Here is a 12,262-nt window from a genome sequence, read left to right as displayed (position 1 = left end):
ATCTTTTTCTCCCCTTTCTTTTTAATTGTGACTATGTAGATGAAAGTAATGTCTTACTATACAAGTCACTGTTTAATCATAGATGTAAACACAGGATTAAATGCATAATTGCTGGTCTTTTATGTGCCTACCCCCTTAGTGGGCTCCCTCACTCCACATGATAAAAAGTCCAGCTCCTCTTCAGCTCCGGAGGACAGCTGTGTCCATGGGAACAAGAGTTAAAGTAGGATGCCGGCCAGGGACATAGTTAAAGCAGGCAGTGCAAGAAGGTGAAACATTCCCCCCCAACAGCAGGTTATCCCTTGTGTCCAAGCTGGAGTGAGGCTATTTTCACTCTGTACTTCTGAGGTGATCCTTCTAGATCAGTAGATGTGCTGTGGTTGGTTGATTGTTCACTCAAAATGTAATGTTAACTTAGGGACTCCCCCCTCCACTCCTTGACACCTGCTTCACCTCATTGCCTCATGCTTAGAAATTCACTGGGAGATGAAAGATGTATTTTAAAATCCTTTTTACACTAAATTTAAAGTAAGGCTTTAAACCAAATCACATGTCCTAGTCACTGGGTTGACTGGTTATTCTCTTTTGAGCTGTCTCCTGATGAAGCCCTTAATAAAAATAATCCAATATTTATTGACATAGGCATCCCAAGTGAATATCCTGAGCACCCAAACTGCAAAATCAACCTCTCATTTCTCCTGAATCTTTGGCCCAGCAAATAATAAATTATTTATACAAGCCGGAATAGCTTCAGCAGGATGGAGACTGAATCCAAATGGGTATGAACTGCAGAGAGATAAAATGAGCCTGGAAATTAGAAGACAGATTCAAGCCATCAAAGGAATGAGACTCTAAAATAACCTTTCTATAAATGGGGTAATGGGATCAAGCAATCTAAGCAGCTTTCAGCCGAAGGTTGGTCATTTTGTGAAACGGTGTGCATGACATGATTGTGAGCATCAGAGGGTACTGATGGTACAGTGGCCTTGCATGTCCTGCACGTGTTGTTGTGGATTTGGTGCTGCATGTGAAACAACTTTGCCAGCATCAGGTGAGAGATGCTTCCTGGAGCCTGTGCATGACAGTGTGCTCCCAGCAGCCCGGCAGTGCTGGGACACTGGAAGTGAGGTGACACCGGACCACAAGCAGTGAATGGGATGTGTGGATTTAGACCGTCAAAACCCAAGAGTCCAAGAAGCTCTGAGCTGCATGGTTTAGGTGGCAGCTGTGTGGGGGCTGTGGCAATCTGTTCCCCAGTGCACCACTGATGTATTAGCAGTATATAAACACTGTTTATGTATTTAAGTGTAACAGCACATTTAAGTGCTGAGTGGGAAGGGGGGAAATGTTCCTACAAGGGGCTTCTTTCAGAGCAGATGTGTTGGTCTGGTAAGGATGTCATCTGATCCAGCTGGAATGGAACCAAGTCACTGCTCAATGAGGACCTGATTTTTCTGACATCTGAAAGAGCTCACTCGTAGCACAGGAGTGTGGGGTAACAGATTGCCATCTTCAGTAAGTCGTGGAGTTACACGCTGCACATTGCCTGGTATGGGCTAAGGGAAGGAGGAAAGAAGAAAGAAAACTTTCAAAGGATGGAAAACCCTGACAATGAGTCTCTAAGTGGACTTCTACTAAGCAGTTTTATTTTGGCACCTACTATTTTGGCATTACTGTGATGTGGGCCTCTTGCCCTCTATACCTACAGGATGCTTTTTATAACTCTGGCATGATAGTCCCCATAGCCTAGGGACCAAGAGAGCTTCATTCAGTTAGGATCCATAGTGGTGTTTTACCAGAGCTTGCTTGCAGTCTGTCAGCTGCAGGTTTTGGATATCTTTGCTCATTTAGAATTGTGACATTGACTAATTGTGGAGGTTTGAATCTGTGTTCATAGCAAAAAACACTTTCTCCCTTTCACCTTAAAAACAATAGATTTGTTTGAAGTGGTACTGCAGACTATAAAATATTCACAGAAAATGAAGACATTTCTGCTGTTTAGAAACCTACAAAATCTTACGCTTTCCCTAAAGTGCAGGATTCTACATGATTTGCACAAGTTCTAGTCATGGCAGCAGTGACAGGATATATAATGCTATCTGGTAAATGCTGAGTGTTGAGAGTTAAATGAGGTGCTAGTTTTCTCCAACAGACAGAGGTCCACATTCCCTAACAGAGTATTTCTAGTCTTGGACAGAAAAAAAATGGGTTGCATGGATATAGTTTTCCAAGAAGGTCTTGGGACTATAGTTGATGAGGAGTACTCATATTGCAACTTTCCCCTGGAAGAAGAGCTCCACTTCTGACAACCTAGCCTAGTAAGATTTTTCTGCAGGCTATCAGAGGACACTGACTTTTCCATTTGCACATTGCTCTGCTCCCCCGTGTTTCTGTCAATGGAAACATCATCATACCTTCTTCTTTGAGATCTACCACACCTTCCCTTCTGGGTGACATTCTCTCCAGCTGTCATCTGACAGGTAGAGGATATTACAAGTGTAGAAGACTTCCAGAATGAACAGGAGGGTAGCTGTTGTTTTTCTTTTCTGCAAGCTATGCTGTGGTAGTTGTTAATTTACAGAGCGTAATGATACATTGAAAAACATTACATTCAAGCTAACGTTGTACTGAATATGTTGGTTTACCTGAGTCTCCCATGGTCTTCTCTATTGCCTGGAGTGTTATTAGATTAATTCCTCTGAGACCTAATTCCATTTTCAGTGTGGTTCATTTAATGTATAATAGTTGTAGCAGAATAAAAGGTCTGGCTGAACACACTGCCGTTAACTAAAATATTTTACAGCCCTAAACTACATTTTCTGAAGGCTTTTGCATCTGCAGTGCATAGAATTTACTAAGCAATTCCAAAATTAATATGCAGATTTCTGAAATCTCAGCTTACCACAGTTGGTAGTTCTTTCCTCTGCACCACTTATCTGAGTTAACCACAAGGGCAAAGTTTAAGGAACTATGTCTCAGAATTTTTGGTTCAATTTTTTCCTCAGTCTGCATGTGCAGAAATAACATATGGAATAAATCACCCAATCTTAAACAAAGTTCTTTTTATAACAGTTCATGAAGACTGAAGGATTTTTGTTGTTTTTAATGACATCTGGAACCTCTGAAGCACTTAACATACATTAATTTGTATTTGACCCTAAGATGTTCTATCTAGTCCACCTCTGAGATCAAATAAAAAGCTTTATTGGGAGGAGAGAGGGAGGAAAAGGATTGCTATTAGATCATGGTGTTTACTGTACATATCCTTAAATACAAAGAGATATAATTAAATTATCTTGAAAGTATGGTCAATTTAGCTACTCTTATTCAGCCAATTGTGCCTTCAGTGAAGCATGCACAGCTCTCATTGAACTAAACAGAAATTTCATGTGTTTATCTGAGGACAAGATTTTACTTTTTCTGCATGCCTGTACAGGATAATAATCAAATTGGATCTTGCTGCTAGCAGTTAAACATTTTGATTAACCAGCCAATAATGATAAAGCCAAAGGGTCAAATCCTGGCCTTTCAGCCCACAACAAATAGAACTTTGCAGGCAGATAACCCAGCCATGGGGAATTCTGCCCCTGACCAAGGCTGGGATTCTTTTTTCCACCCACTGTCTTGTGCCATTCCTAGTTATTCAGAACCCCTAATTCAACTTCATAATGTCTTGTGGACCAAAAAGGCACAGGTTACATAAGAATTAAAACAGTGACCACACATGTGCTTGCATTGTATTTTGTTTTTCAGAATGGTTATAAACATCAAAGAACATGACTTGGACCACTTTTATCTTAGCTGGAAGCACATGATGTTCAATTTGAAATTGTTTCCTTCCTAGTACTTGCTCTAAGTCTGGATTTAAACAATCTGACTGAAAAAAACAAAACAAAATGTTTAATGGAAGTGTGATTTGTTGTGATTTTTGGAAGTAGAAAACTCAGGTATCAGCTAAACTTATTTTGAAGATAAGCATCTGCTTCCCTGAAAATTTAATTGCTTACACAAAATTGTGACTCAGGTCACCAAAGCCACTCACATAGTTTACCAAAAAGTGGTTGAAAATGGAAAGGTTTCCTAGTATTTTTAGCCATAGATTTTTTTAGTGCTTGTCAGAAGCCAAGCACACCTGGCATCACCATACTTCCTTCTGCACTTTGCATGTTTTTAAAGAAGAACATATTGCTGGGACTTTTAAGGAGCAGGAATCACCATTTCAAGCAGCCTAACTCCAAACAACCTTGCTGTTCTTTCCCTAGTTTCCCTTACTTGCTTAAACTTTATTAATATCATAATTCAAAGATTGATGAAGCAAAATATCTATATGACCTTTCTGCAAACACCAAAGCAATTCAAGTAGTTTCATCTTTAAGATAAGCCAAGCATATTAAAGTAAAAAAAAAAAAAAAATCCCCCCAACACTCCCCACTTCAGAAAATGTATGAATGTGCTTTCTTGAGAGGGTAAAACCAGTAAAGTAAGAAGCAGGTTTTGTAGAAAATATTATTGCTATCTCTTGTAGTGTCTTTATGTTTCAGGCCACTGTGTCTCAACTAAATAGTCTCTTTTCCATTACAAATCCAAGAATTATTTGCACTGATCAAACTGAGAGTGCATGAAACTCTGATTTTATTCTAGCAGAGTTACGGGTCTATAAGGAAGATTTATTAGTGGCTGAATAACTCCCAGACAGCTCTTATCACAGACAGGCATGCAGAACGCAGGAAGCCCAACTAAGCAGAATTCCCTTTACTGAATTTTCAATGATGCCCTTGATTATAGATAGCATTGTTTACTCTCTCTCTTTCCTCCAACTTCCCTCTTCTACTAGTCTCTAATTATATCCCTTTATGACCTGACCAATTAAAGCTTGCTTTTGAATTTGTATTAGAGCTGATGAAAAATTAAAGGTACAGATGTACTTTTTCCAAGGCCAGGCACACCTCAGCTGAGCTAGCTGCCTGTTAGAAGCCAGACAATACTAATGTTCTACTGACTATTTTTAGCACACTATTAAATAAATATGCTGGAATAACACCACCTGGCAAGCCAAGATGAATACATGTTACTTTAATAATAAAGGAGTTTAGAATTTTATATTGTGAGGCTAAGCTTACTGATCTGATCTTCAAATTGGTTTAACTTCTTGCTGCCAGATTTAGTCTATTGATCATACAAGGGTGAGCATCCATTTAACTAACAATTACTAAATTGCAATAGACTAACAGGAGTTGACTGTGGTTTTGTGTAATAAAAGGCATTATAGGTAGTACTAGGATAAATAATGTGTCAGTTGAGAGGAAAATGGCATCTATTTACACATCATTTTAGCACTGTTAGATTTTATTAAAAAGGACTCAGTGTACTTGTGGCTATCACTCTGAAATGTTGCTTTTCTGTCACAATATGTTCTGTAGATTTTATTTTGCTATGAACTTTAAATTGAATTTCAGGCAATTGAGTTTCTGGCCATTCTTTACGCAAGTCTGACTATACAGTGATGTAGTGTTTTTCCAAATATGATAAATGTTTCTCACTTGACTGTTAAGGAAGCAGGAATTCATAGGTTGTCACGCTTTGTTTATTAGACTTCCCGGTGTTGTGTTTTCTTTCTCAAATATCAACTATTTTTCCATTTTATATTTTAGAAAACAAAATCAACCAACCTAAATAACAACCCAAAAATGAACCCCTGATTTCTCCCTAGAGAGTGATTTAAATAAGAATTATATGATCATACTTTCTGTCATTTCACATTGGCTTGTGTGTCCTTTTCCTTGAAATTCATGAAACCTTTAAAGTAATCACTCTTCTGATAGACTTGCACTTCACAGACTGTCCACATTAATGCACTAGCAAACATTTTAATATTAATGTAAAAACCAAAACCACAAAAGATTTGACTGTGCAGTTTTGGTTTCTTTTTGGAACATGACTTATTATACACCAAGTAAAGTTGGTTAATTTATATTCCTGGGTTGATTTATTAATTAAAGAAGCAATGTTGCACTCTGTAGGAACCTGTTCTGTGGCAAAACTGAACTCTGATGAATGAGTGGACATGACAGATAAGTAATTCATCATAATACACTGTAAGATGAATGTTTGCATCCTGTAGCCTTCCCCTCTGAATTCTTTAGCATGACATACAGGAGACAAACTTTAGCTATTGGTTCCTGTAGGCAATCCTGACTTTGCATTCTTGTCTCGCTGCATGAGGACATTAACAGCCTGTACACGCAAAAGCAGCTCCCTCACGCAGTCTGGAAAAGATACTGGGACCAGAATCTGCTCTGACAGCCTGGGGGTAGAACAGTTACCCTGCAATGTCTCATGCTTGCAAATAGTCCTGGTTAATTCCTCTGTCTCCTTCCCATTTTCTAAGAGAACTATCCATCTGTCTGTCTATCTATCTATCTATCTATCTATCTATCTATCTATCTATCTATCTATCTATCTATCTATCATGTAATCTCAGATACCTCTCCATCTCTGTGTGCTCATGTCCTTCTTCACACTGGATTTTGTTCATTCCTCCCTGTACATCCCTTTTTCCTCAAGCTATCTCCTGTTCCTCTCAGGTCCTCTGAATTCCTACAAACTTCAGTCTTGTCCAGGTCCTTTTACTACTTAGAGTAGTAAAAGTACTTAGAGAACAGGAAGGTGCCATGTCTTTTTCCCAGCCACATGAACGAACAGCTCCATAAGTCACTAGGACCAACAGAATAGATAAATTTTGATCTCAAGTTGCTGTTTTTCCTTCAAGGGGGCTGTTAGTTTCTGGATCAGTCACCTACTCCAAATAAATATCTAGAAATCCATTGTTTTTGAGACACCTGGCTCTCTCAAATTCAGATTAAATTTATTACCTGGTTGAAAAATTAGTGAAGATGTATTGGTGGGCAGATGTGTGGTGTGACTCTTAAGCATCATTTCCTTACAGAATCAGACAGAAATGCTACGTCATCTCCCCAGACATCCCCAGGGATTCAATGAAAGTTATTTGCACTAAATTTTAAGAGCACACAAGCTGGTCAGATTAACTAAGTGACAACTGGTGTTTACTATTCAGATTGAAAGTTTATTTCCTTAACAGTCAAACTCTTCTCAAGCAAAAAAGATTACAAATGGTTAATCAGATGGGACTCCTACACACATTTAAAGCTGCAGTCAACAAATGATTGCACTAAAATATCACATCTCAGAGCTGAGGGGATTACAGCATTAGGCAGAATCACTGTGAAATTCAAAGCAGTTCCAAGGCAAAGAAGAAGAAAATAAAACCAAAAAAGCTTACTTGCATTTAACGCTATTCCATAGGCAACCATCTTGTGAAATGTGATGTTTTTGTCAAGTTGTCTCCTCAGTGCTCCTCCACAGCACTTGGTGAAAAAGCAGAACTTGTTTTATATCATTCCTATTGGTGTTTACAACTCACATTTTGGAGAAGAGTTCAGTACATTTGAAAATGGAACGCTGAAGGAATTCAGTGGAAGTTTTGCGTTAGTTTTAGGACTCAGGTAACTTTCCTCAGTGGCACTCCAGGGTTTCTGAAGCTCAAAAAAGGGTTTGATAAAGCTCTGCTACACTTAACTGTGATTTGTGAGTGGTTTATCTGAGCTGACATTAACTCATTTGCTGGTATAAGGACACCAGGCTGGGCCACCACTGCTTTGTGAGCTTAGCACAGCAGCGCTGAAGCGCTGGCAAAGCCAGCGTGCAATGAAAACATTTTCTCTGCTTTCAGGAAATGCACACCCCAGGAGGGTGAGGCTGTCTAGACCTCAGGTGGCTGCATGCTGATGTGTTACTGAGCCGTGCTGCCATTATTGGAAGGGCTTGGCAGTGGTGTGCTGGCAGCCAGCTGGGTGCCCCTGCGCAGAGCCAGCCTGGGGCTGGCTGCACTGAGCCAAAACTAACACGCTCTGCTGTGACCCAGACAGCACTCACCGACAGAATTCAGCCTCTGAGTGGTGGTGTGGGTGTCTGGATTGCTCACACGACCTGGCATGGCACCATGCCAAAGATCCTGGCGTGTATCCATGTTGTTTGCCAGCTAATAAGTCTTCCAAAAATGTGGAGAACCACGGGGTGCGATGTCAATGCCCAGCACCTCCTTGGAGAGGCACTGGATCCAGCCGGGTGCTGGCCATGCTGGAGAAGTCTTGTTGCGCTGTATCAAGCTCCTTGGGAGCAGAATATTGTCCAGAAGAGCAAAATATTATCTGTGAGAAGAGCTCCAATTCCCTGAGTTCTTAACATCTAAGTGGGCATGCATATATTCTGTGCTAATTCACAAAGTGATTCAGAAGGTCAGGACACCTTTTCTATTTATTTTTTTTTTGTAAATGTTCAGCTCCTGAACTCAAACAATTACATAAATTGGTTCCCAGCCTAAATAATGCTTAACATCTGAGCCTAACAATCATGGAAAGAAAAATGGCAGAATTGAAATAAGAACCAGCTTATTATAAAATAACTGTATCTTACCATTTCTAAATTCCTGTTTTTCCTGGAGTCATGAAGTGATCAGTGATTTTTTTTTTTTACCCAAAGATGTGGCATTGGGATTGCTCTGACTACAATAATTCAGTGCAAGTTGAAGTTATAGCTAATAGAGCTAAAGCTTTAAGTACTTCCTGTGCTGATTCCAAGGTTAATGTGAACGCCTCTGTTACAAAAATGCATTTACCACAAATGAAGACCTGTATAGCAGCCACTCAGACAGAAGTGTTTAAACATGTTCATAACTATCCATAGAACATTTTTATCTATCTGAACATTTTATTTCTCCAATTTTCACTTTGCAGCTACAGAGAATACACATGATGGATATGAATTTTCTCCATTTGGCCAAATGGCATTATTATGTCCTTTTTTTGTAGCTTCTCACTTTTCTCTTCATGACACCATGCTATGCAGCAGCTGCCAAAATCAGTGTTGCATTTAGAGCACTGTGTTAAACAAGTCATTTGTTTCTCTTCAGTCATGAATACTGACAATTTAAATGGTAATAACTAGGCAATAGTGTACAGGCTTCTCTATCAAAAATTAAAATTCCTTGGAAAATGTTTGATATGGATAATACTGCTGAACTACAGAAATAAAAAAGAGAGGATAATATGGTTATTTGAGAAATAGTACTTACAATGCTTGCTCCTCTTAAGAATGAAATAAGGTTTCTACAGACTGGTAACAGGATTAGCATGCAGTTAAAATTAAGGCACGATGCAGAAGCTCTTGCCCAAGCCAGGGTTGACTGTACATAGAACAGCATAAAGAAATTAAATTACAAGCTTGGTATAGGAAGAGCAAAAGAAAGAAAATACTATATTAATATAATACTCTTATATGGGAAAATTACTGTTGAAGCATCAAAAGTTTTATGAAGGATGTAAATAAAATCAGACTAGAAATGCATTCTTCTTGTGAAGCCCTTTAACAATCAAACTCATACTTACTCCCAGCATAATCCGTGTATAAATGTAAGCATTGTCATCTTCATACCAGTGGAAGGTATCAATAAACAAATAGAAGTTCAGTCCCAGCCACAGCAGCTACAAAGCAGAGAGGCTATGAATTAGTGATATTTGCAGTATTTTTAAATGTATATAAAACTGGTTATGGTTATAGTTTTAAGAGAATCTGAGAGATGTTCCAAAATCAGTGTGCGATGCACTTCTTGATCACAGATGATAGAAATCAAAAATGCCTGCTGGAATGAGGCTATATTTTGGCAAATTCAGGTTTACAGTCCTATCTCCAGATGCCCAGTAAAGGATATAAATGATGTTTACTGTGTCATGGTAAACTCACTTTCAAGCACGGGTCTTAACCTGGTCTCTAAAAAGGAAATGAATGCTAAAATTAAAAAACCACAGAAACTGAGAGAATTAAGAGCTAAGGAAATTCCTTTCTCTGCTCCCCATACACAGTTCACCAAATAGTTTGAAAATAAATCAGAATATAATTTCAATTAGAATTGCAAACCCCAGCTCCCTTTATCTGACGACTAAAGTACATTGACTTAAAAATAATTAAAAACACTAAGACTCTAAATTGTTTTTAAGACTAGTTATAAAAAGGCTGCTGAATATTTTATAGCCAGTTTTACATTAAGCTTGGGAGTATTACTGTAAGCAAACCATAAAATGTCTTTTAAACAAGCTTAAAATATTTATATATATCCAATTAGGTTTTTTAATGCTAAAAATACTCACTAATAACAGCACTGAGAGTTTTTCATTCAAAATCCAGTATGCCATCCTGAGTGTCTCTCCCTATGCTAGCAGCAGCTGACTCTTGCCTTTCAGTGTAACCTGAGTTCTCTGCCCATTCCTTGGGCTTTTCTACCAACTCCTTTTGTCTTTAGTTTTTAATAAGCACCTAGTGGGAGCATGAGTTCCCTCTAGGAATTTTCTAATTAAAGACTGCCTGACAAGAACAGATCACCTGAGTGACATGTCTCCTGATCTGTGTTAAAAAATGCTGGTCATTGTCCAGTCCATTTTTTCTCCAGAGTTATTTCTCAGCAAATGAGAGATGCTGTCATTAAATTCTGTCATTAAATTGTCCTCTTGTACTAACATGTATTTGGGTGGGGTTTTTTGCCTTTATTTTTTGTCTTTTGAACTGGGTGCAACACTTCTTTATGATTTGTCTTTTAATTCAGTAGCAAACAGCAGCATCCCTGCTGTGTACACTATAAGGGAATGTGTCCTGGTGAGGGCACTGCCTTTACCCTTGGCTCCCCTTGCCAGAAGCTGTGCAAATTCTGCCTGTAGTTATCTCGTTCTTTCTCTGGTAAAACCATTTCCTTAAGGCTTTCCTGAATTGCCTGTGAAGGAGACCTTTCTGTGGCGAAATTACTGAAAATTTCTGGAAGTTGAAATGCTATCAAGCTCAGCTACTTTTTAAACCGGTGCTAATGGCCGTTAATATGAGTTAGCGGAACCGTGAGAATGTTGTTACAAATGCTTTGAATGCGAATATTTACAAGGGATTTGCTTTGAGCTTTATTTTTATTGTGTGGTAAAATTAAGTATTATTTAACAAACTTTATGACAAGCCATGTGCAGTAATTGGCCACTGTCCATTATGAAACTTGATACAGGCTGTCCCCACAACAGCCCCCTTTATAGTTGCTTTGGTAGTGCAGGGGCTAACATGATAGTGAGTCTTGCTGTGTTTTTCAGAGGTCAAAAGATGAGGAAATAAGGGAGAAGGGAAAAGAATGTGCAGATGGTAAGGAGAAATACTAGTAAGGTCAGATGCCAATTTTAACTACTTAAAAAAAAAAAAAAAAAAGGAGGGAGAGAAAATCCACTATCTGGATTAGCTGTACTTCAAAGGGAAATGCAGCACTGCGATGTTCGGCTTTGAAGTTCAGCCGATCCAGACAGCAATTTTCTAAACTGAGTTAAAACTGGCATCTGAAATAGATTTTTTTTCAGAGTACAGCAGATTCATATGCTGGTGTAGGCTCCAAAATTTGTCTGGATCAGCAGCTGTACTTCAAAGCAGCACATCTCAGTACAGCATTTGACTTTGAAGTGCATGTGGTCCAGATGCCAGTCCTCTTAAAGGAGCCAATGAATCAACTGCACTTTAACTTTTGTCTGTTGGAACAGCTATGCTTTTTCTCATATATAATAGTAATGTGTGTGGTCTCGAGTATGGCATCTATCAATAAAAACATAAAGTTAACAGAAAAGCTCTTTATTGCTTCATTTTGTACAAAGGAACCGGTAAACATCATTTTATTATACTGATTTGCAGTTCTCTCTGCCAACTCCTAGCACAAACTATTCAGACGAGACTCAAGAAAGGACATTTTATTGATTAAAGATGTAATGGTATTCCATTTTGTTATTGTTTTATCATTATCATGAGCTACAACTGTCCTAAAAAAGGACATACAGAAGGATTAAAAGGGGTTCATTTGAGCAGTTGGGTAGAAAGCACTACTGACCATGCTGAGTTCCTATGCATGAGACCAGCAATTCTGTCATTAGCTTAAAAGGTCAGTTTTTGCATGGAAAGAGGTTTACGAGGTGCTGAATTCTTCCATGTAAGTATCTCAGCATTAATGTCAATGTTTGTATCAATTACTGCTACAGACCTCAATCACAGTTAGTTCTGTTCTGTTTGACAGCAGCCTCTATCTGAGGTTGTTAGTAATTTTTTCAAAGTACTTTGAACAGTGCTTACCCTTTGCAAGACTAATTATTAGCATGAGACTGCATACACATACCAATGC

At 38.6% G+C, this 12,262-nt stretch overlaps 1 protein-coding gene across 1 annotated transcript in view; it reads right to left on the bottom strand.

Moving 5' to 3' along the window:
* The window catches only part of NOX3 (NADPH oxidase 3), a 39,722-nt gene extending 29,454 nt beyond the window's left edge, over positions 1-10,268 (bottom strand). Inside the window, exons 1-4 of the mRNA XM_015620710.2 lie at positions 10,224-10,268; positions 9,465-9,560; positions 9,152-9,262; positions 7,301-7,385 (exon numbers count right to left, since the gene is read on the bottom strand). Coding sequence (XP_015476196.1) covers positions 7,301-7,385; positions 9,152-9,262; positions 9,465-9,560; positions 10,224-10,268 — 337 coding nt within the window. The remainder of the gene's footprint in view (positions 1-7,300; positions 7,386-9,151; positions 9,263-9,464; positions 9,561-10,223) is intronic.
* Positions 10,269-12,262: the final 1,994 nt, after the last annotated feature.

Source organism: Parus major, chromosome 3 (assembly GCF_001522545.3).
Source record: "Parus major isolate Abel chromosome 3, Parus_major1.1, whole genome shotgun sequence".
NCBI lineage: Eukaryota > Metazoa > Chordata > Aves > Passeriformes > Paridae > Parus > Parus major.
This window is presented reverse-complemented; position numbering and strand designations above follow the sequence as displayed.